Source organism: Macaca mulatta, chromosome 2, assembly GCF_049350105.2.
Source record: "Macaca mulatta isolate MMU2019108-1 chromosome 2, T2T-MMU8v2.0, whole genome shotgun sequence".
In the NCBI taxonomy this organism is placed as follows: Eukaryota; Metazoa; Chordata; class Mammalia; order Primates; family Cercopithecidae; genus Macaca; species Macaca mulatta.
Genome location: NC_133407.1, coordinates 127,733,292 through 127,759,231, shown reverse-complemented (window position 1 = coordinate 127,759,231; position 25,940 = coordinate 127,733,292). Strand labels below are relative to the sequence as shown.

General features: G+C 40.1%; 1 protein-coding gene and 1 pseudogene across 3 annotated transcripts in view; one reads left to right on the top strand and one right to left on the bottom strand.

Annotated features, from left to right (window-relative positions):
- The window catches only part of PRICKLE2 (prickle planar cell polarity protein 2), a 352,914-nt gene that overhangs the window by 245,468 nt on the left and 81,506 nt on the right, over window positions 1–25,940 (top strand). For all 3 annotated transcript variants that reach the window (XM_015130446.3, NM_001260650.1, XM_015130445.3), the window contains 1 exon segment: window positions 748–931. In XM_015130446.3, coding sequence (XP_014985932.1) covers window positions 788–931 — 144 coding nt within the window. In that variant the 5' untranslated portion in view covers window positions 748–787.
- On the bottom strand, window positions 24,885–25,636 carry LOC106996881 (thioredoxin-dependent peroxide reductase, mitochondrial pseudogene; annotated as a pseudogene).

Genomic DNA, 25,940 nt, shown 5'->3' with positions numbered 1-25,940 from the left:
AACCTTAAAAGAGAAATGTTCAGTTTGGGAGATTTTTATCTTTGGCTGCTACCTTTTGAAATAATTCACATGCATGATCTTCTTGTATATAAAAAAACCCACCAACATAGGGAAAATTTGGGTTTCTAATTAGAATTCCAAAGCTACAGGGATCTTTAATGGAGGTGAAATTGTCTTTCCTGTGAGATCTTAGGGCCAGACATGTTTCGTGAGAAAGAAATATGTATGTTTGCTTTTCTTCTTAAAGAAAATTTTACCTGCATTTTTTAAACCATTTTCTCCATTTTCCAGGGCTTAGGAACCTTTCATAAAAGCAGTATGTTGTCAGTATTTGTTATCTACAAGTAACATTTCTGGTCAGCATATGTATTATGTATATGTAATTGCTATTACAGTTAAGGAAATTGTGGTCATGGGCCATATCCAGTGGTCTACTTAGTAAAATAAAAACTACATTGCCATTCCTCTTGGGGTATTGATTTAGAAGAAAAGGCTGGGGTCCACATGTAAACACCCTTAGCATGCTTACCTGGTGGCCTCTGACCTTTCATACTGTTTTCACATGCATGTACCACGCCTTCTGCAAAGACAGGCATGTTCTGGAACACTGCTCGTGATGCCTTTGTCTGATGCCCATTGCCAAGGAATGTGTTTATGGTTTGGGATCCAAGGGCTGGTGACTGGTAGGCTCTTGAAAAAAAAAATGGTTTTTTCTTCTTTCTCACCTGCTCCCTTTACTGCCTGCAGGAAGATCTGCCTGCACTGCAAGTGTCCCCAAGAGGAGCACATGGTGACAGTGATGCCGCTGGAGATGGAGAAGACCATCAGCAAACTCATGTTTGACTTTCAGAGGAACTCGACCTCAGATGATGACTCAGGCTGTGCCTTGGAAGAGTATGCCTGGGTCCCGCCGGGTCTGAAGCCTGAACAGGTACCATTCTGGGTGGGAGCATGCTGGTTTGGGTGTTTCACTTTGTCTTACTGGTACTTCCTCATTCCAGTTCTGTAGGAAAAGTAGACTTTGCTGATTCAGAGAAGCGGTAGGGCTAAATAGGTTGAAGATGCCAGGGACCCCAGTGGAAAATGAGGAAAGGAAATGAAATTGAGCCAGGAGTGATCCATTGCTAATTCATTCCGTATTATCATTATTAACCATTACCAGGATTGTCTAGAAATGTCTCAGAAACATTGGTTTTAAAACATTAAGAGAGTGAAACTTGGTTTTGGGGGTGGAGAAGAAGAGTTCTACATTGGCTGTGAGTCTTTACAGTAAGACTCTTCAAATAAAAGAGTGAGGAAGTGTGAATTTTCCTTACTCTTCCCAGTGATTATGCTGTGTTCAGACATTAAGTTTGTAGTGTTACTTTACAAAGAAAGACACTGACATTTCCTGAAATGTCTTGGCACCACCCAAAGGCTGTAAACATCATTGGCTTGATGAAAAGGTCTTCGTGGCAAATGAAATTAGGCACACAGGTAGGTTTTGTTTAACCAGCAAGGTATTATTTAAAAATTTAAGTAGCTGCTAATACTTTTAAATTAGGAATTTTTCATGTAAAGGTGTACCACATTTTTCTCAGTGACATACAGCCTCTTGTATTTCTTGGTACTTAAAATTTTCTCCTCCACCAGCCCCATGTTGTTTAAGAAGCTCTTTTATAAGCTGGGTATTTTCATGATGTTTCCTGTGAAAATCTGAAGTCCCAGAATCTGAAGTGTTTGACCACTGTTGACTTCCTCTGACACGTAAAATTTCTTTCTCAGGACATCTCTATGTCCGACAAAAACATTTTAAAGTTTAAACAGCCATTGAAATTTTAACTCGGGAACTTTAGGTGTGATAATGCTTTTAGGGAAAATTCTTTTTAAGTTTTTTTTTTTAACTTTATTTTCAGTTCATGGGTACATGTGCAAGTTTGTCACACTGGTGTCATGGGAGTTTGTTGTACAGATTATTTCATCACCCAGATATTAAGCCTATGACCCATTAGTTATTTTTCCTGACTCTCTCCCTCCTCCCAGCCTTCACTCTCTGATAGGGCCCAGTGTGTGTTGTTCCCCACTATGTGTCCATGTGTTCTCATCATTTAGCTCCCACTACATGAGACATGCAGTATTTGGTTTTGTGTCTCCGTTAGTTTGCTAAGCGTAATGGCCTCCAACTCTATGCATGTTCCTCCGAAGGACATGATCTGGTACTTTTTATGGCTGCACAGTATTCCATTGTGTATATGAGTCTAATATGTAGACTCTATAAGGAACTTAAACAAATTTACAAGAAAAACCAAACAATCCCATTAAAAAGTGGGCAAAGGACATGAACAGACACTTTTCAAAAGAAGACATGCATGAGGCCAACAAGCGTATGAAAAACAGCTCAACATCACTGATCATAAGAGAAATGCAAATCAAAACCACAATGAGATACCATCCCACACCCATCAGAATGGCTATTATTAAAAAGTCAAAAAAAACAAAAAACAAAAACAGATGCTGGCGAGGTTGTGGAGACAAAGGAATGTTTATACATTGTTGGTGGGAGCATAAATGAGTTCAGCCATTGTGGAAGACAGTGTGACAATTCCTCAAAGACCTAAAAACATTAATACCATTTGCCCCAGCAATCCCATTGCCGGTTATATACCCAAAGGAATATAAATCTTTCTATTATAGAGACACATGCACACATATGTTCATTGTGGCACTCTTCATAATAGTAAAGACATGGCATGAACCTAAATGTCCATCGATGACAGACTGAGATAGAGAAAATTCTTTATAATAAAGGAGAACCCAAGAATTCACCCATAACTTAATAGTAGTGATACTAATATAATCTCATAGATTAGCCATTGCTCATTTTCTTCTAATTTTGAAGTTGCAAATTGACAGATGAAATCAGGGAGACAGGTAGGATTTGTTTAGCCAGCAAGGTATTGTTTTAAAATTTAATTAGCTACTAATAACTCAAAATTAGAGATTTGCTTCATGTAAAAGTTTATATTTATGTCTTGAAAATTTGAAGATCTGGTATCTCATCCCTGTAAGGATATAATTGTCTGGAGTTGAGTGATGGCCATTCCTTTTAGACAAAGCTTGATTATACCAAATCATCCCAGTCTCTACAAAGTCCATTTTATTCTTTCATGTTACCTTCCAGAACCCTACAGGCACTTTCGTTTTGTGATCTCTGTTCTAATTCCCACTGCAGGGGAGAAAATGTCTTAGAATAGAAACACTCCCAGAAAATAATCTCCATGAGAATTGAAGGTAATTCTCTGTTGGGTTATTAACAGGAAGAAATGAGTGCTTTCTCCCAGTTTGTGAGTGGAGGTTATATCTTCTGTTTTAGTAAAGATTTTATTATTAAATAATTAGTTTAAGAAGAATGAGAGTGTTTGATTGAGTTTGTTTAGACACTCAGAGAGGTAGTGGCTGACTGCATAACTTTGTTTGACATTGCCATTCTACCACCAGTACTTGAACAGTGTGTTTTCATACCTAGATACACCTGTGAGCTTGTTTCATTTTCTTGCTAACCTCATTTCCATCAGCTTCGAAGCAGCCCATCTTTCTTTTGTTCACCTGAAGGACATTGCTTCTTGCTAAATTGGACTCTGAATTTTCCAAAGTCAAGCTTTTGTCAGTTTCCTGCTTAAAATGAGTTTTCTCTAAAACCATTAAACATCATTCTATGAAATGCAGATTCAGAGAAAACTTTCTACTCATATTGACCCAAGCAAACAGACAATTTCAGAAGCTAGGGTTTTGATTAAATTTATGATTTCAAAAGTGAGTACTAATGGTATTTTTGGAGGTCCCTTGACTCATCCAAAATGAATGTCTTTGGGAAGCATAAATCTGAAATTTCTTTGATTTGTTTTGAAAGAAAATGATTAGTGCCATTAAACAAGTGGTTTGAATTATGTCAAATGAAAGGATAGTCGCATCTCTAATAATTCTGTTGTTCTTTGGATGGTTTTCCCTATTTCCTACACTTACTCAAATCTTTTTGACACAGATGATTAGAAAAGGAAATAGCTCTGCAGAGAGAGAAAACCTTCTCAAGTTATTTTAAGAATTCTATAGCACCTAATAAAATATGCATCTATATTAATGGTGTTTGAAGGGGTCATATTGCATGTAAGAAATGAGCTTCAAATTTTTAAATTAGAAGATCTTCTAAAGTCTATTACATACAGCACTGTTTATGAATTTAAAGGGTTTTTTTAAGAAAGCTGTATAGTATGCTGTAAGAAAAAATTGAGTTCCTAAATGCCCTTCACTAATAAAAATTCTGATGTTTAATATATTAACTGTCTGAGAAAGTCTATTTTTCTATCAAGAGAAATTATAGGGAATGTAAAAATGCTTTGTCCTGGAGGCAAAATATTAAAGACTAGTTAGGGTTGAGAGTAATGTACTTTCATTTTTGTTAGAAATCTTTCATTTCACTCCCAGGTCGTAGGTTGGTAATACACCTTCAGGTGATACTCTTTATTATTTTCTTTCTCCTGAGAAATGCCTTCAATTGAATATAATGCAAACAAAAGCCCCCTCCCTTTTAGGGAAGTGTTCTTGAATATAGGCATTTAATTTCATAAAAATTCACTAGCTGTAAAACTCAACCTTTTAAAAATAGTGGGGAAGTAATAAATATAACAAATGATGCCAGAAAGGAAAGGCATTTATCTCATGATCTCTAATGACTGAGCTGAAAACTAATCAGAGAAGTTGTTCAGATCCTTTGCCTCTGCTCACTCCAAATAAGGTGTTTAATGGTAACAGAACAGAGGGCTGGAATCTGCCCCTAGTTGACCATCCAAAGTCTTTTTTTATTTTTTTTTATTTTTTTTATTTTTAGTTTTTTAAGAGACAGAGTTTTGCTGCCACACAGGCTGGAGTGCAGTGGTATGATCATAGCTCACTGCAACCTTGAACTCCTGGGCTCAAGGGAATCCTCTTGCCTCAGTCCTAAGTAGCTGGGACTGCAGGCACATGCCACCACACCCAGCTAATTTTTGTATTTTTTGTACAGAAGGGGGGGTCTCACTTGTTGCCCAGGATGGTCTTGAACTCCTGACCTCAAGCAGTTCTCCCAAAGTACTGAGATTACAGGCATGGGCCACCATACCTGGTCTGAAGACATTCTTAAGGCATCAATTTCATTTCAAACTCAAACAGTGAATAGTGTGTACCCTATCCCTTTCAGGTGCTATGGTGATACATTTACAGTACATAGTATTAAAATAAGAACTTAGAAAATAATTAACAAGCTCTAAGAAGGGCACATAGTGAAGAGGATTTCTCAGCCTCAGCACTATTGACACTTCGGACAGATAATTCTTTTCTGTGGTGACTGTCCTCTGCATTGTGTAGGATGCTTAGCAGCATCCCTGGCCTCTACCTACTAGATACCAAAAGCACTTCCCATTTGAGGTAACCAAACATGTCTCCAGATATTACCCAATTCTCCTGGGGAATAGGAAAACCACTGGGTAAAAGTGATGTTAAAAACTGGAGGATATCTCAGCAGAATTCTGGCCCAATCAAAACAAAAAAGGATGACTCAATTTAGCAAGTATTTATTGAGCACCTGCCATGCTCTAGTTCCAGCTTAGAACAGTTGCTGCCTTGTACCATGGGTATTCAGCAGAATGAAAAAGTGGGGATCCCACACTGCTTGAGCAGAGGCTGGTGCTCCCTGAGGCAGATCCTGCCATCTTTGCTAAATCAAAATGAGAATTGGAGCTGCATGACCAGTTGGCCGTGGAGGGTCACCTTTTTGTTCTTCAAACCAAAAATAACTTTTTCCTCTTTTATAAAAAGAAGACTTGTTCATTAAAAAAGAAAAGAAAAATGTGAGGCATCCAGGAAAGCAACTAAAACTCACTCATAATTCCACCAACCAAGGAAAATTGTGTTTCAACCTTTTTGCCTGTGTTTTAGTCTGTTTTCACACTGCTGATAAAGACATACCCAAGACTGGGCAATTTACAAAAGAAAGAGATTTAACTGAACTTGCAGTTCCACATGGCTGGGGAAGCCTCACAATGATGGCAGAAAGCAAGGAGGAGCAAGTCATGTCTTACATGGATGGCAGCACGCAAAGAGAGCTAGTGCGGGAAAACTCCCCCTTATAATAACCATCAGATCTCGTGAGACTTACTATCACGAGGCCATCATGGGAAAGACCTGCCCCAATGATTCAATTACCTCCCACTGGGTACCTCTCACAACACATGGTAATTCAAGATGAGATTTGGGTGGGGACACAGTCAAACCATATCAGCCTGTATATTCAGGTTTCTATGTGTGTAGGAGTACATTTCTGCTTTGATTTGGACAAAAATGTGATGATGCTCTCCACTTATCCTGAGCTGTCTTTTCTAGGCCATATATTGTGAATATTTTTCTGCATCAGTATATTTCAATCTGGATTATCCTTTGTAATGGTTCGATAGTTTTGTGTTGGTAGGTTCTAACCTGGAGCGGTACCACTACCTCTAGAGGGCATTTGGAAATGTATGTTTGGGAGAGGGCAATTACTATCTAAATGACTGGGGGACTCCACTAGCCTATGGATGGTGCCTTGAGATGCTAAGCATCCCAAAAAGTACTAGACGATCCTGCGCAAAGGAGAATGGACCCATTCCAAATGCCAAGAGTACCATCATTGAGCACCATGGAGCTGAGGGTTTAGTTTTGACCACTTGCATTGATTGGCGACTTTCCTCTATATTACAAGACAGCAGCAACTAACCTTATGCATTTTATACATGTGCCTGCTCCTCTCCATAAGCATAATTTCTGGAGGTGTAGTGGTCATGTATAAGCTTCTCTGAGGTTTTAGATTCATGATGCTACACCACCCTCCAGGAAGGTCGTAACTGGTATGTCTTGTGGGTGGATAGCTTTCATTGGGTGCATGTGGGTTTTCTATTAGTTCTCCTCCTTGCTCCTCCTTGAAATTCTGAAGAGGCCATCAGATTGCTTCTTCTGAGTGGATGTCTTTTTCATTGATGTTTTGGATACTCCCAAGTATTCATGGAGGGTTCTCAAATATGAATATCTCCAAAGGTTAGTAATTTGACCTTGACCGTAACTGTGTTTTAGCACAGAATAAGTTGCAATTAGATTCATCATCCAGAACACTCAACTTTCACTTCAAACTGTCACAGGAAGGATGAAGAATAGATACCAAGTGATTGCCTAGTTTTTGGCTTTCCGAACCTTTTTCTTATAAGTAGTAAAATAGGACAGCCAGTACTACCCAGAGACAGGGGTGAATTAGTTGGATTTGAGCCCTGTGAAGCTCTAAAATATCTCTTTTGGGAGTGTATAAAATTATTTATTTGGCTTTTATTTTAGTGACTATTACTCATCCATCAGGTGTCAGATTAAATGTATCTCCTCAAATAACTACTTTGGCTAGCCCCAATACAAGATTAGGTCCTCAGTTACATGCTTTGTAGCAAACCCTGCAATTTTTGTTATTAACTCTTATAAAACTTATAATTAGATACTTATTGGTATAAGTATTTGTTTAATGTTTGGCTTCCCTGCTTTCCTTTAAGGTCCAGGAGGGCAGGAACGTTGCATACTTTGTTGTTTAGGAATCCTCCCAGCACCTAGCACAGTGTCTGACACATGTCCAGCACCCAGCAAACATTTGTTAAGAGATAGACCGACGACAGGGCTCCTCTGCAGAACCAGAAATGTTCAGGTCGCATCACACTGAAGAGATAATAGCCTGTGGCATTATTTTCTACATAAAGAATTATTCCATATCAATTATTTCTGTTCCCTCGGCTGCTCCTAAAGATTTGTATTCTAAGCAGATTCCCCTAGCCATCCCAACTGCTTCAGAGTTTTCTTAGGTTGCAAAAAGGTCAGAGAGGGTGACATCTTGCCAAGGGCTGCACTAAGCAAACCTGAGGCAGCTCCACCAGCTCCAAGTCCCTGGGTGTGGAGCAGGGTTGGAGGAGCAGTGGGTCTGGCAGAAGCCCACTGTGTATTCAAACTTAGACACCATTTATGTCCCAATCTGAATCTGGGGAGCCCAGTGAGAGCCATGGCATAAGGAGAAAACAGCATGGCCCAGTGGGAAGAGCCTTGCTTCTGGTATCGGGCAAATCTCTCTGCTACTCCATCACTTTCTGACCACGGTAAAGTTGTTCAGTCTCTGAGACCCTCAGTTTCCTCTTGATGAAGATGACAATGATGATGGAAAAATTACTAAACTTTCATTGAACCCTTGCTATGGGCCCACCATCCTTTTTAACACTTTGCATGCATTATCCCATTTAATTGGTAATTACTCTTCCTGTCTCCACTGTAGGGTGAGTAAAGCAAGGCTCAGAGAAGTTAAATAACTTGCCCAAGATCACACAGCTAATGAATAGCAGAGACAGATGTAATCTCAGACAACCTAACTTTGGAGCCAGTACTACTAGACCTGGAGATCACAGCGCTGATCTGGCCATGGATGAGAGAGTGCTTATAATGCTCCTGGCCCTCTGTCTGCACATAGAAGTTGCTCAATGAGTCAGTTGTTTCCTTCCCACCTTTCTTGTGAAATAGTGTTATGTGACTAACTAATTAGTATTGCCCTGAGCCAACACAAAGAAGAACAGAAGGAACATTTGGCTTCCGGGAAAGAGGGAGGTTAGGTGGAGATGGAGAAGGCAGGTTAAGCATAGGGTTTATAGGAATCCTAGAGTCCTTCTCGGCCTTCTCAAAAGGTTTTCATAAAGTAATTTTGAATTCTGCCAGTATGGAAAGCTTTCTGTTTCCCAGGCCTTCTGCTGCGGGATTGTTACAAAGATACAAATTTGTCCCAGTGAAGTTCTCTGGCTCTATGGAGCCTGAGGAAGTTATTCAGCGCCCCAGATGCAGCCTCTTGATTCTGAATTCTCTAATGCCCCAAGCAGGCTTTGGGGCTATCTGCTGAAGTACTGAGCTCTGCCACCCACCTTCCTTGGTGCCTGAGATCTCCTGCAACATCACAGTCCTCAGACCTGCGAGGAATGAGTCCTTGGGGAGTTTTCTATAGGCTTCTCAGAGTGCAAAGGGAGTCTTCCCACAAAGAAGAATATTCTACGCATCTCCCTTGGGGGATCAACAGGTCAGCAGAGGCTCCTTGATTTGGCCTCTGTGCCAGTTGGAACCTTGTTAGTACCTGTCTCCAATGCTCGGCTATGGGCTTCTTGGCAGCATTCCACTTGATTTTCCCCATGAGAGTCCAAGGAATGAATCAGAGAGCATGCTAGAAAATTGGGTGAAAAGGAAATGGCCATTGGGCTTTTCTTGTTTCCTCATTCACCTGTTTAAGGATGTTTATTTTATACCTGCTATGTGTCAGGCAGTGTTCTGGGCACTGAGGACAAAACAATAAACAAGAGACTTAAGGTTTCTGCTGCACTATAGTTATGTGAAGAGTAAAGACAATTAGAAAACAAATAATTTCAGGTTGTGATTTTTTTAAAAAAAAACCTAGTGATAAAAAAAACCTTAAGAATAGACATGTAAATATTTAGAAAACTCTTACGTGTGTCAGACATTTTCCTGGGTGCTTTAGAAGTTGCTTCTCACTTAATCTATCCTATATATATTTTAAAAAAAAAAAAAAAAAAAAAACAGCTTCTGAGATCATGGATGTGGACCAGGATGCTGGGGGGATTGGCTGATTTAGCCTGATGGGTCAGATCCAGCGTCTCTGGGGAGGCAGTATTTGAGCTGCTACTGAAGATGCCTGCTATGCAGAGATCTCATTTGTTACAGAAGGTAATGTATTCATTTGAGTGAAACTCAGAAGTGAAATGAAATCAGTACCAACTTTGTGCACAAAGAATTTGGGGAGAGTATTGGAAAACTGTTTGGAGGGAAATGAATGGAGGCCATGCAGTGCTCAGTGCTTGCTAAGGCATCCCAGGACATGAAGGTGGGCCAGTTCCACTACCTTGCTTGCCCCTGGGAAATTGGAGGCGCCTGATCATCCATCCCCTTGATGTTTCTGCCCCAAGTGCAGATAGGGCAACAGAGAGCCCCCATTTGACTACAGAGGTAACATCTTCCATATGTTAAATTCATAGCAAGTACTCTACTTACATTTATTTATGTCCATACTACCTTCCAAAATGTGAGTCTGTTAGAGACGGACATTGTCTTATTCACCACTCTATGCTCAGTACCAAAAATAATGCTGGCACATACTAGCCATTTAATAAACAGGGTTTGCGTGAATAAACAATCTCATTTAATCCTTGGTACAAAATCCTCTGTTTTTCCATTGAAATCATCGAGGCTCACAGGATCAGAAACTTGACTAAGATGCCACAGTCAGCGAGGGACAGAGACAGGACTTACACCGGCCATCTGTCTGACTCCAGTGCCCGTGTGGGCTCTTCCTCCTCCACCCCTTCCTCATGCACAGTGAAGAGCATGCACGTTGCTCCACTCAGGGAATCAGATCCAAGAAAGCAGACGTGGTGTCAGTTGGAGGAGGGGAGCAGCATGAGTCACACAGGCTCTTTCATTCTTAGGGATGGGAAATTTCTCCTAATCTGAAGTTGACCTTGGTGACTAAGGAATTCATCTTTTCCCCACCTCCAGTTTCCCCACCACTGCAGGAAGCAGCATGGCCCTGCTTCAAAGATTTATTGCCCTATCGACAATCTCTGTTTATCCTTATCTCTTCTCACTCTCTTACCCTGGCTTTACTGTACTTCCTCCAGGGGCTCTCATGTTCCTGGTACAGATAGCATCACGTACCTGGGCACTCAATAGTGACATTCATTCAGCAAATATTTATTGAGTGCCAACTATATGCCAAGCACTTTCCTAGGCACTAGGGTACAGCGGTGAAAGGCAAACAGGTACCCCTGCCCTTGTGGAGCTGACAGTTTAGTGAAGGATGCGGGACAACTTAACAGCTGAATAACAAGACACATTCAGAGACCGATGTCAATTAGCAAAGCAATAAAAAAGGGTGATGCAATCTAGAGGAAGGAGTTGACAGGCTTTGTCTGTAAAGATCTAGCTAGTAAATATAGGCTTCATGGATTATGCAGTCTCAGTGGCAAATCCCCAACTCTGATGTTGTAATGCGAAAGCAGTCATGGACAAGAGGTGAACAAATGGGCATGGCCATGTGACAATAAAACTTTACTTACAAAAACAGGAAGGGGGCCTGATTTGAAACACAGACCCCTGATTTAGAGAATCTATCTACTTTAGATTGGATGGCTAAGAAAAGCCTCTCTGCAGGAGTGACATTTGAGCTGAGTCGTTACATGGAATGATGGCTTGATTACCCAGATTTGGTCTGTCTCTTCCGGTGGGTTTCAAAATGAGGCTCCCATACCAGTAGTACTAGTATCACCTGGGAACATGTTAAATGTAGACTCTTAGGACTTGCCCCAGACCTAATAAACCAGAACTCTGAAGATGGAGCCCAGGAATCTGCTTCAACAAAGCTTTTAGGTGTTTCTTATGCATGACAAAGTTTGAGAGCCATTACTCTTGGCTAATGGAAAAGCCACATTGCTAGGAACAGATGAGGCCACATCTTGACTCTGTCGCTTATTAACTCTGTAACCTTGGGCATCTCAAGCATCAGTTTTCTCAGCTGTAACACGGAGATGCTTCTGCCCAGTCTAAAGTGGCTAACAGAGAAGAAGTGAATTCATCTCTGTAAGGATCCTAGGAGAAGGCAGACACAAAATAGGTCCTCAGCAAATGGTAGCTGCTGAACTCATCAGAATCATTATTTGAATCTCCAAGATGCTGAAGCAGATTTGCGTGCAGATACTAATGAATGGTGTGCCCCAGAAGCTACCCCATCCCATTCCTGGCTTTTTGCCTTTGACTGGCATGCCCTGGATATCACCCAAATACAAGGCTGATTGTTAAAGGAAACTCAGGATGCTTTTAAAAGTCTTTCACTGGCCCTGTTTCTTCAGCTCCCTTTCTGGCCTGTTAACCTAGAGCATGCGCTGATCCCTTTTACTGCAGGACCATGAATTATACAGCTGTGACTCACCACCATCCGGCTGGGGCCACAGTGCCAGGCGTCCAGCTTTACCGTTAGCTTTCAGGCTACTGACAGTTTGCTCTTTTATATGAGAAGCTATTTATACCAGGAGGGACAAAGGCTGGCAGATGCTGGGGGAAGGGAGAGAAGAATGACAAAATGGTTCATCTCTCAAGGTCTGCTGGGTGGTTTTGGCTTATAGGAAAGGAATGCACAATCTAATAGCCCTTCTAAAACCCCCATAAAAACCATCATTAGACTCACCAGCCATTTGCAGAGTGTTGTCTTTATTTCATCACTCCATCAGCACATGCTGAGATCAAAATGGAATTTCATGGTGCAGGGAGATGCATGTCTCTCCAACTGAATTGGATTAAATTCTCCCTAAGCTGCATCTCCTAGTTAGCCTTCACTGTCACTCACCTCAGTATTTTCAATGCAGTTCCAGAGATGAGTTGGAAAGGGAGGGAAGAAGGGGGCAGAAGGAAGCTTCAAAGCAGTCCACCTCACTCTTCTCGGGAAGCCAGTCACATGAACAATGCTGTGTTTATCTTGGCTTCAGAAATACATTGATGTCATTGGATGGCAATGGGAAATATGCCTGTGTGTGCAACTTTCAATAAAACTGACTGTTAATAAACTTGTTTTCAATGGAGCTGTCAGAGTTGGGACTAGAACCTGGGTTCCCAGGCTTTAGGGCCTCTGCCAGTTGAAGTCAGCAGCAATGTGGCCAGATTCCACCAGCAGGGACTTGTCAAGGCTTGCATGCAGATTATAAGGCCTGGAGAGGCCAAGGCTCATTTGCAAATGCAGGAAGAGAGACCTACAATAGGAGTTCTAGCTTTCAAGACAGATGTCTCCAACCTTTACAGTAAATTCACTCTAGGGTCCTAAAGATTGGGACTTGGCCTCTGACTTAGACTTCCTGCATAAGTTCACAGCTGCACACCCTTTCTTGTGACTGGGCAGTCTACACTGTAGCCTGGTGTGAGAATTGATGTAGTATCAAGATGATCTCCTCTGCCTTATGATGCAGGAGATATTTTGAGTAATTTCATGGGATGATTGGATTAATCCACCACCAAATCAACAAGTAACTAACTTCCTTCCTCAATCTATTTACCTGCCTGTGCATCCATTTATTCATTCATTTGTACATTCAGCCATTTATTCATTCAACAGTTGTTTATTAAGTACCCATATGTGCAAGCTGTTAGTATATGTGTGATTTCAGTATGGCAGTTTTCCAAGTCCAATCAAAACCTGGAGCTTTCCACCACCAGTCTTTATATGTTGCTTTAGGTGGCCTGGAGCCATACACAGGTAGATGTAGAACGTGTCTCATGGAAGACCCATGCAGACATCAGGCTTTGTGCTGGCCTCCGATGACTTCTGTGTTTTGAGTACCTATCTTTATGGGTTCATAAGTGTTTGAGAGTCTGTGCTGCTTTCCAACATTGGCCAAGTTAATTCACCTTCCCAAGCTTTCATCTCATCTTCTGAAAAATAAGGATGTCAATACTTAACTACAGCATAGTTGTGAGAATTAAATGAAACAATGCTTTAAGCATTTGGGGTTTTAAAAGTGGCTACTCTTAGTTTTCTTTTCCATAGTTAAAAATTGGAAATAACTCAAAAGTCTGTCAACAGGTAGATGGATAAACATATTGTATTGTATCCATGTAGTATACTACTACTTTACAATAAAAATGAATGAACTGTTAGTCTATGCAACATGAATCAGAATCTCAGAATCATTATTCCAAATGAAAGAAGCCAGGCAAAACAGTACCCACTATGTGATCTCATTTATATAAAACTCTAGAAAATGCAAACTAATCTATAGTGACAGAAAGCAATCAGTAGTTACTTGGGGATGGGGAAATGAGAGGGAGAAACGACAAAAGGATCGAGGAGAGTTCTGGGGGTGATAGGTACATTTGCTATCTTGTTTATGTTGATGCTTTCATGGGTATATACATATGTTGAAACGTACCAAATTGTATGCTTTACATGTGATTTATTATATGTGGATACCTCGATAAAGTGGTGGAATAAATGAATGAATGAAGTTGCTCTTTAGCAAACAGGAAGGCAAGCTTCCTCCCATGCCAATGGTGGAGGCTTCCTATGGTCTCATCAATTGCCTCAGGGAGTAGCTAAGTCTTTTGCCAAGCCTTTTGTTAGAAAGAACTGCTCAGTATTAATCATGCACAATGAAAAGGAGATTTGGGGTAGAAATTCATCAACATCCAGATGGATGGCACAAGAAAATGAGTTCCACAGACTGGCTCATTTCACAATCTCTAAGCTCCCAAGGACAGTGCCTAACACGTAGTTGGCACTCAGTAAATAGTGGTGGTAGTTGTTATTGCTATGGCAATTTTTAGTGGTACAAAAGTAATTGCTGTTTTTTCCATTACTTTTATCAGATAATCTAGCTTGGGGACTGACTTTTTCTAATTCTTAGTTTGGAGGCTGTCTTTTCCTAACTTACTGAAAGATACCAAAAATTCTAGCAGCAACCTAAGGGGTTCTGTAAACATTAACTTCCCTACAATCCTGGGGTCCTGAGAAACCTTTCTGACTCTTGCCAAAGGGCGTTAGGAAAAAAGAGGTGGTGTCTTCATCCTCAGTGGATCTGGTGTTTGGTGAGAGGGTAATTATTTCCTCAGGGTGGATAATCAAAATTGTGAACACTTAATCTCTAAGTTCCCAAGGACAATACCTAATATGTAGGCCCTAACATTTGGGCCTTTTTTATAGTCTCCTTTCTCTTTCATCATTCTGTAAATTATTGCAAGAATCATAGCTTTAGAGAGTCAACCAGGGAAAAAAGCTACAGTGCCAACCAACTAAGTTTGCCAACCACTTGGCAACTCTATGTGTGTTGAGAGAGAAGGTCAAATGACGTGGATAAATTTGAGGTTGGGCTTGAACATAGTTTTGAAACATCCATCTTCTTTTGTGCCCCATTGCTGTGTGGATAGTCAAGAATTCATCTAGATGGTGAATATGCCATTAGAAACAGCTCTTCTGGACTGGAACAGTGGTTCATACCCATAATCCAAGCTACTTGGAGCCTGAGACAGGAGGATAGCTTGAGTGATCGCTTGAGTCTAGGAGTTTGAAACCAGCCTGGGCAGCATAGCAAGGTTCCATCTCAATTTTTTTTTAAAATCAGTCAGTCAGTGATGTGGGCCTGTAGCCCCAGCCATTCAGGAGGCTGAAGCATGCACATTGCTCAGGAGTTCAAGGTTGCAGTGAGCTGTAATAGCACCATTGCATTCCAGCTGGATGAGAGAGCAAGGCCCGGTGTCTTAAAAAAATAAAATTAAAATAACTAAACATAAGTAAAAGACAAAGTTCTGCTGAAATATGGTCAGTGGGACCATTTACTGTGGTCTTTCTTAAGCACAGTAATTAAGAGCCATGGCTGTGATATCAGACGCAGCTGGGACCTGATCCAGCTCTGCCACTGTCCAGCTATATTTATGATGGGAGCAAGTTGTTTTACCTTGTTGAGGTCATTCTTTCCCATCTATAAAATGAAGACAGTAATATTTCCTGCCTTGCAGAGGACTTAATCAGTACCTGGCATTTCAAGAAATGTGTATCTTTCCAGACTAGAATGGCCAATTGTTTTGAAAACACTTTTCTTGGTAAGGCCTGTCTGGGGAAACAAGACTGAGATCTAAGTCTGAAGTTCTTGTCCATAGATGTTGGGGGCAAGAATTACAGCATCCTAAGATATAAGCATAAGCAAAACAAGACAGAGCAGAAATTCTTAAGCCCAAACCTTGGATTTAATATTTAAGAAAACAGTCTCAGAGAACATACATGACTTGCTCATTGTCGCATAGGGCCAGTGCTTACGGAGCAGTTAATATTCCACTCTTCCCCTATGACATCAGGGGGAAATACCTAAGGAATGTAGATTGGGAAGATACACAGAAAAGACAACATTCAAGTGCAGAAAGAGTCATGAATCAGAAGTTTGTTTTCAGACAACGATCAAGTGGCCTTGACCAAGTTTCTTTGCATCTTCTAGCTTCTATTTCCCATTTGGAATGTAAAGATGTGAAATATTTTTTTCCATTATAAAGTAAAAATAAACATGGCAATGTTTCCAAATTGTTAGAAGAAAGATGGTAGCGTTCATGAACAATAATTACTGTTGCTATGATATACTCTATAGTTTTCATGTTTGCCTTTTTGGTCTATCAATGCCAAATGAAGGCAACTTAAAATCTTTCTCTGTAATTATAGATTTGTTTTTCCTTATATTTCTGTTTTTGCTTTATGTATTTGAGGCTATGTTTTTTGGTGCCTACAAGTTATGGTATATAATATGTAACATAACCTATGGTTATACTATAGTTTTGATAGATTATTATTTTGTAACATTCGTTATAAATAAATGTGTTATTTATTTTTTATTTTAACATGAAATTACTTTTAAAAAGTTTATGAACAGCTCCATAATATTTTTCAGAAATAGAAGTTGTGAAGTGGTGGCCATTGTAAAAGTGGTCAATAAACTGTATCACCAATAATTGTGAAATGAGTAAGGATCTATTAATTATAATATCCCTTATATCCCACCTAATTTTATTTGTTCAAATTCTGGTTTGTATAATACTAACATTGCATACTAGCTTTCTTTTGGTGAGTAACTGCAAGACTATGCTTTTCTATTCTTTTATTTTAAGTCTCTTCTTATGGTTTTAAGTGGGGCTCTGCAAGCAGCACATGATGGATATTGCATTCCTATTATTCCAAACTGATAATCCATCTTTTAATTGATGGGTGTGATACATTCAAATTTATTATGATAACTTACATAATCATTCTTACCACTTTATTTGCTATCTTTTTTCCTCTGCTTTTTTCTGTTTTCTTGGGTTCTATTTTTTTAAATGAAGCCTTTCCAGTTTTCTTCATTTTCCTTTGCTTGGTGGAGTATATTTCTATTCTTAGAGTGGTTATCCACCATTTCTTAACATCCAGCCACACTGGATCCTTGTCTTAGTCTGTTAGCCACTTGTCTTAGTCTGTTTTGTGCTGCTATAACAGAATACCTGAGACAGGGTAATTTATAAAGAACAGAAATTTATCCTCTCACAATTCCAGAGGCTGAAGTGTTCAGGATCAAGGCACCAGCATCTGGTGAGGGCTTTCTTGCTGCATCCTCACTCAGGTGGTGAAAGGCGAAAGGGCAAAAGGGGGAATGTGTCCCCACATGGCAGAAGAGCAGAAGAGATGAACCCACTCCAGCAAGTCCTTTTTTTTTTTTTTTCTTCCCTGAGACAAAGTTTTACTCTGTCACCCAGGCCAGAGTGCAGTGGTTCATTCACAGCTCACTGTAGCTTCAACCTCCCTGCACTCAGCTGATCCTCCATCCTCCCACCTCACCCTCCCAGGTAAGTGAGACTACAGATGCACACAACCATTCCCAGCTAATTTTTATATTTTTTGTAAAGACAGTTTCACCATGTTGCCCAGGCTGGTCTCTAACACCCAGACTCAAAGGATCTTCCACTTTGTCCTCCCAGAGTGCTGAGATTATAGGTGTGAGGGACCACCACCACGACAGGCCACAAGTCCTCTTTATGGCAGCATTAATCTATTCCAAACAACTTCCAAAAGGTCCCATCTCCCAACACTGTTGCATTGGTGAATCAGTTTCCAACACATGAATTTGGGGGGACGCATTCAGACCATAGGACCACTCTTCAAATACCCAAGCTTCCTCCCACCTCATGCCTTTGCACTTGTTGTGCTTTCCTCCTTTGTTCACTTTTAACAAAGCTTCAGTTATTCAGTGTTTTTGTCTTCCTTGTTAATATGATAGTGATCTTCCGTGACATACTTTTTAGTACCGCATCTTAGATTACCCATGAAAGATTTTTCTTCCCATCTTGATTAGCCTGCATCTCAATATACTTCTGGACCAATTCACCAGACCTTGGGTTCATATTCACTCAAGCCAAAGTAAAATATAATTTTGGGTAGTTTCTCTTTGAAACAGAAATCATGTGAATACTAAGAATGTTAAGATCATTTTATGCCTGTTATTTTTCACACATCTTTGCTCCCTTCACTTAACACATAACAACGGATTCTGAAACTCCCATTTTCAAAGGTTACTTCCTAAACATGTGGTAGAAAAGTTAAGGTTGATTTTTTTTCTTTTCAATTCATTTTCTGCCTAGTTTCAAAAAGGGTCTAGAAGAGCTGTCAGTATAATAACTAAAACAAGGTGAAAGCATGCTATAGGCAACAAAGAGAAACGAGATAATTATAATAGATAACAAAACTAAAGGGCACTAGTAGAGTGGAGCACTGTTGTTAGCTAACCACCTAACAATATCTCCCGTTTTGGATGAAGACTGTGATAGCATGAGGATGAGCATTGTTTTAGACTGGATGTCGGGACTGTCGGGATGTGGAAAGGTGCCTGCCAGAACTGTTTTTTTGGGTCTGAGCCTCATTGATACTGAGTGCTTGTCTCTCACAATTGTTAGCTAATACCTTTCATTGCTTCTCGTGCCACTTCTAGAGCAATCAGAAGACCGTCGTGAGCCAGGAAGAGGTACTATATAAAGTGAATTCTATAATCTGTAAAATACAATAAAGTGAATGGCCTGAGACTAATAATTCAGAAGCTATAACTTGCCCAATTATCAGTGGTGATTTGTTTCCTAGGTCTTCTCAATGAAAATGCTACACGCAACTGAGTTCCCAGATCATTTCATTTGTTATAGATTCTAATGGCTGGGGCCAGCATCTTCCCTGTGATCCTTAATTGTCTTATTAAAAACAGAAGGAAAGTTGCTTATGAAAGGACTTAAATGTAAATGTAGATACATTGTCTGACTCATTTTCTCCCCATTGATTTTCACCATAATTTCAGAGAAGTTTACCACAGGAAAACATTTGTTCCCAACACGTAATAAAAATCACTCTCGGCTGGGTGGTGGCTCACACCTGTAATCCTGGCACTTTGGGAGGCCAAGATGGGTGGATCACCTGAGGGCAGGAATTTGAGACCAGCTTGGCCAACATGGTGAAACCCCATCTCTACTAAAAATATAAAAATTAGTCGGATGTAGTGGCACGTGCCTGTAATCCCAGCTACTCAGCAGGCTGAGGCAGGAGAATCACCTGGACCTAGGAGGTGGAGGTTGCAGTGAGGAGAGATAGTGCCACTCCAGCCTAGGTGACAGAGTAAGACTCTATCTAAAAAAAAAAAAAAAAAGCTCTCAAATTGTCAAATTCATAGGTACTGAAAGGAAAATGGTGGTTTCCAAGGGCTTAAGAGGGAGGAGAATGGGAAGTGAGTGGTTAATGAGTACAGAGTTTCAGTATGGGAAGATAAAAGTAGTTCTGGAGATGGATAGTGGTAGTGGTTGCACAACAATGTGAATGTATTTAATGCTGCTAAAAAATGGTTAAAAATGCTAAATTTTATATTCTGTATATTTTACCACAAAATAAATAAACACATACATACATAAAATAACTCTCAGGAGTTGGAGCAGTCCCTTCAAGGACCACATGGCCTTTGTTGGGGACCAACCTGGGCACATTAACTTCTCTTGCACAGACCAAAGGGAAAACAAATTCACCAAGCCTGAGTTAGTTCCCATAATCCTCATTGTGTAACATACACACATAACATTCAAAGTATGCACATTACTCAATAATGCAGTTGATTTCTGCCTTCTTTGGAGTTTAAACTGATCCATGTGGCTTTCATGATTAAGCAGCCACTCTGGCCTGTTTAGTATTTAAGGTTTTAGCAGGAATTGCAAGCTTGAAGAATGAACTACACTGTTCATTGATTCATCAAATACATAGGACAGATGTAATCCTTTGACTAGTTTGTGGAGACAGTGGGGTGAAATGGATAGAGAATGAGCTTTGAAGTCAGACCTAAATTTAAATCCTGGCTCAGCCCTTTACTCCTTGATGATCAAATGGTTTATACTTTTGTTGATCCACATTTTTCATGATTCTCTATTTGCAAATGTGCCCACTTGCCAAAATTTATTTGTAACCCCAAAATCAATACTTGCAGCAGCACTTTCATGGTCATTTGCAGACTTTACTTGTAACCTCAAAATCAATACTTGCAGCACTCTCATGGTCATTAACAGGCATACACAGAGGGATAAAAAATTTGAATTGCCCAATGTATACATGGCCAGCTGGGGTAGAACAGCTAATTCTATGCTTTCTTATTCCAGCTCACAGACTGAATAAACAAGTGGTCTATTTAGGGCCACTTTTTTGCATCTTATGCTTTTTGTTGGTTATTTCACTGTTTAAAATAGCCCCAAGCATAGTGAAGTGCCATCTAGTGTTTCTAAAAGCAAGAAGGCTGTGATGTGCTTGATGGAGAAAATATGTATGTTAGGCCAGGCACGGTGGGTCACACCTGTAATCCCAGCACTTTGGGAGGCCAAGACAGGCGGATCACCTGACGTTGGGAGTTCGAGTCCAGCCTGACAAACATGGAGAAACCCCATCTCTACTAAAAATACAAAATTAGCCAGGCATGGTGGTACACGCCTGTAATCCCAGCTACTCGGGAGGCTGAGGCAGGAGAATCGCCTGAACCTGGGAGGCGAAGGTTGTGGTGAGTCAAGATCGTGCCATTGTACTCCAGCCTGGCTGACAAGAGCAAAACTCAGTCTCAAAAAAAAGAAAGAAAGAAAGAAAATATGTATGTTAGATAATCTTCAGTTGAGCATGAGTTATAGTGCTGTTGGGCATGAGTTATAGTGCTGTTGGCCATAAGTTAAATGTTAATGAATCAACAATACATATTAAGTAAGTTGCCCTTAAACAGAAACACACATGAAACAAGGTTATGGATTAATTGGTTAACAAAAATGTTGGGACCAGAGGCTCACAGGAACCTAACCCCATATTTCTCCTAGGAGGAATGTTTAGTATACAGAAATTCAGTGTTTGCTGTGATTTTATAGCACATAACTGCCACAAATAAAGAGAATCACTTGTGTTTACCTTTGCAAAATGTAATATCCTGCTTACATAGTACTCCATTCTTTCCGTGCTGTGGCAGGGATTAAGGCTATTTACAAATGGTTGGTTCCCTCTTCTTCCAGGCACAAAGGGGGAATGTACTTTCTCAGTCCCTTTAAAGTTAGGCATGTCCATGAGACTTGCTTTCACCAATGAAATGTGAACAGAAGTCACATGTATTATATCCAGGAAAAAGCTTTTCACTGCTAGTGTTCAGTTCCAACCATCCTTTTCTCTGCTGCCAGCCTCATGGAGGCATATCTCCATACAGAGCCCCCATCACCTGGGTCTCTGCCTACCTATAGGAGGATACAGTGTGAGACAGAAATAAAATCATGGTATAGATAAGGGTTTAAGATGCAGAATATATAAAGAACAACTACAGTTCAACAAGAAGACAACTCAGTTAAAGGTGACTGAAGGACTTCAATCAACATCTCTCCAAAGACGATATACAATTGGCTGATAAGCACATGGAAAGATGTCCAACATCATTAGTCATTAATATAATGCAAATCAAAACCACAATGAGATACTGCTTCACACCTACTAAGATGGTTATAATTTCAAAAACTGGAAAATAAATGTTGGTAAGGATGTGGAGAAACTGGAATTTCTGTGCATTGCTGGTGGGAATGTCAAATGGTGCAGCCACTTTGGAGCGCTGTTTGGCAGTTTCTCTAAAAGCTAAACAGAATTACCGTATCATCCAGCAATTCCACTCCTAAGTATATATGCAACATAATTGAAAGCAGAGATTCAAACATAATTGTACACCAATGTTCACTGAAGCATTATTCACAGTAGTCAAAAGGTAAAAACAACTCAAGTTCTGTCAACAGATAAAATGGATAAACAAAATGTGGTATATACATGCAGTGAAGTAATAGCCACAAGCAAAGCTCTGATACATGCTACAACAGAAATTAGCCTTGGAAACATTATACTAGGTGAAATAAGCAGACACAAAGGACAAACATTGCATGATTCCACTTATATGAAGTATCTAGACTAGGCAAATTCATAGAGATAGATAGTAAATTAGAGGTTACCAGGGGCTGAGGGAAGGAGAAATGGAGAATTATTATTATTTGGTATAGAGTTTCTGTTTAACATGATGAAAAAGTTTTGTGATGAGATAGTGGTGATGATTGCATGACATTGTGAATGTACCCAGTGCCACTGAATTGTACACTTAAAAATGGTTAAAATGAGGCCGGGGTGGCTCATGCCTATAATCCCAACACTTTGGGAGGCTGAGGCGAGTGGATCACCGGAGGTCAGGAGTTCGAGACCAGCCTGGCCAACATGGCAAGACCCTGTGTCTACTAAAAATACAAAAGACCAGCCGGGTGTGGTGGTGAGGGCCTGTAATCCCAGCTACTCGGGAGGCTGAGGCAGGAGAATCACTTGAACCCGGGAGACGGAGGTTGCAGTGAGCCGAGATCACGCCGTTGCACTCCAGCCTGGGCAACAAGAGTGAAACTCCATCTCGAAAAGAAAAAAAAGAAGGTTAAAATGGCATATCTTGTGATATGTATGCCACAATAAAATTTTTTAATTAAAAAACACTGCAGTATGAAACTAGTGATATTTTGGTGGTGGTTGACATATTGTGGCATACTCTAGCTCATCCAAACCAAACCTTCTTTCCTGTCTGTTTCTCTAAAGTGGCGTAACATAGGCCCTCTGGGATTTTATGGCTATATGCAAACTATAACCTGCAGGCCAAGGTCTTACCTTCACTGATCTTTTGACATTTTGGAACAGGAAAGACCAAATTCTCACAATTGCTTTTATGATTCATTTGAAACTTAGTGGGCAAGGCAAGTTACTCAGACTGAAAGTAGCCATGGTAGTGAGAAATATATCCTTTATAATGTATAAGTGATTTCCTTGGTTTTCATATTTTCTGGTTGTTTCTCAATCATTTATTTAATATGCAGAAATGAAACTGCCTTAAACGAACTGACTTGAAACAAAGTTACCTGTATTTTAAAATGGGTTTCCAGCAATGTCCTGTGATCAGCAAGCTCCGGTCTCTTGCAAAAAGAATTCTTTCTTTGGATTATAGCATGTCATTATGAATCACCTTGGACACTTGAAAACTTGAATTGGTCCTAGAATTTCTTCTGTCTTTGCTTTCTAAACTTTATTCAAACTGGCTTTGCATAACCCTGTGAAACTAATAATAATAATAGAGGGGGGTAATGGACTGATTATGTTATATGTGGAGGGCAGAATCAAAAACAATGATTTAAAATGCACAGAAAAGATACCATGTAGGACACTCCTAAGGACTCCACATAAGAAAGAGATAACTCAAAATTCAGATATTCTTTGGACAGATTTCTTGGTGTCACCCAGTATTAGCATCTCCTCCTTTCCTACTAATGGAACCTGATTGTATTCTGGGCAGCAGTATGCCCTACTAAGGACCATGTTTCCTGGCTTCCCTTGCAGCTAGTCCTATCCAAGGGATTCTAAATAGGAGGTTAGTACTTCTAGTAAAACTCTTTAAATGTTGTTCATCCAGCTGCCTCTTACCCTTACCCACCTTCTTACCTGGAAAGTGAATGTGATGGTTGAGACTCCAGTAGGCATTTTGCAATCTTGAGCACAGAGGTCACTAACATATGGGATGGTGGGTGCAGAAAGACAGGAAGAGCCTAGATGCTTCATGGTTTTTATAAAATGCCAAACCAGTCCTAGACCTCTATTCTTAGGTCATGATTACTAGCAACCCAAAGCAATTCTAACTTCTAGTTTTGTTGTTATTTTTAATAATAATAAAACTGATCTGACAATTATGTGCATCCTTATAGTTCACAGTGTATTTTCATCCTTTTGTCACTTTATTTTAAAATGTGTTTATTTTTATTATATTTTATATTGAACACCAACAAAGAAAATAATTGTAATAATTTCAAAATGCAATACCTGGATATAATAAATATCCTGTATAAACAACGACACCAGTCAGTATCTAGATATGTATGTAGATGTAATGAACAAAATGACTAAACTATAAATCTAAGATAACTTAAAGCTATGATCTTTGTTAATTTAAAAAAATTCAGTTTCATATGAAGAAATTCAGGAAGAAAATTTCAGGACCCTTGATCAGAAGCTTTCAGTGCTCATTATACTACTTTGGTGTAGACAGATATTCAAATAAGGCTAAAAAAGAAGAGTGTTTCCGTTGAGGACATGATCTAAGAAATAAGTGAACTAGCCGGGTGCGGTGGCTCAAGCCTGTAATCCCAGCACTTTGGGAGGCCGAGGCGGGTGGATCACGAGGTCAGGAGATCGAGACTATCCTGGCTAACACGGTGAAACCCCGTCTCTACTAAAAATACAAAAAACTAGCCGGGCGTGGTGGCGGGCGCCTGTAGTCTCAGCTACTCGGGAGGCTGAGGCGGGAGAATGGCGTGAACCCGGGAGGCGGAACTTGCAGTGAGCCGAGATCATGCCACTGCACTCCAGCCTGGGAGACACAGCGAGACTCCGTCTCAAAAAAAAAAAAAAAAAAAGAAATAAGTGAACTAGTGTTCTGTAGAAACTAACTAGCTAGCCATCAGGATATTTCCACTAAAGGACTCCTTATACTAGCAACTAACCATGTTGAAAAAACCTTAGCCAGTATTACAAAAACAAAACATTTAGAGTAGTATTTATGAACACAAACATAATAGGTTCCTTGCCTTCTACAAATAATCATCTTTGAAATGCTAAAAGCAGGTTCCAACTGGGGTTTCTATCTGCGGTGAGAAGGTGCAGATACACATGGGGTGATCTACTGATTGACTTTCTCAAAGTATTCTTTGGAAACAGTTTGATTTTACTTAATTTTAGGAGGCTCTAGTGTCCAGTTTGCTGGGCAGACTTCTCCGTGGGTGTTTTACAAACTGGAATGCCTTTACCAAGCAGAGGGTCTCTTCCATGCTTTAGCCCACTGGGAGGTCATTGACACTCAAATGCTTGATGACTTCATGGGGGTCAATTATGAAGACTCCTCTTAGTGCAAACCAGGACCTTCTACCAGCACACCGTAATCTCGGGAAATGTGTTTAGTTAAATCTGACAAAAGTGTGATGCTCATGTGGCCCAAACCACCATCCTTTCTTGGTATATTTATCCAAACAAGATGGCCAAAGTGGGAATCCACTGAGACTGCAACAACTTCACAGTTCACATTGTAAAATTCATTGTCTTTATCACTAAAAGCAAGAAATTGTTGTGAACACACAAAAGTGAAATCCAAAGGATAGAAGAAAAGCACCAAACATTTCCCGTTATTATCATCAAGGCTGAGATCTTTGAACTCTCCATTGACAAAGGCTGTACCTTTAAAATAGAGTGACAGCAAGGGCATGGTATGAGGAAACTTGTGCCAAAGGCAAATTCTGCTCAACCAGAATCAGACCACAGTATGTTTGTCAAGCATGTTTTCCCCAGAAGCCACAGGCCTAAGGACTACAGAGACAGGATGGTGCGCACATGTCGGGCAACCAAAGCCAGGAACAGCCTTCCCACAGCAGCCACCATCTTTAGTGCATGCAGGAGCCATCTTTTCATCACTTTAAATCCTCACAATAACTCTATGAGATGAATACAATTATTCTAGTCCTAGAGATAAGGACACTGAAGTCCAGAGAAGGTAGTTAACTTGGCCAAAGTTGCCCACTTAGAATTTGTCATGGTTAGGACTCAAACATTCAACGTCTAATGCAGTTTCTTTCTCCTACACTGTAAGTAAATATTAACTTAGTTGATACTGGAGTAGCTATTCCCAAAGTGGAGAATCTTTTTTTTTCCTCTATTAAGTATAAGAATCACTAACTTACTAGAA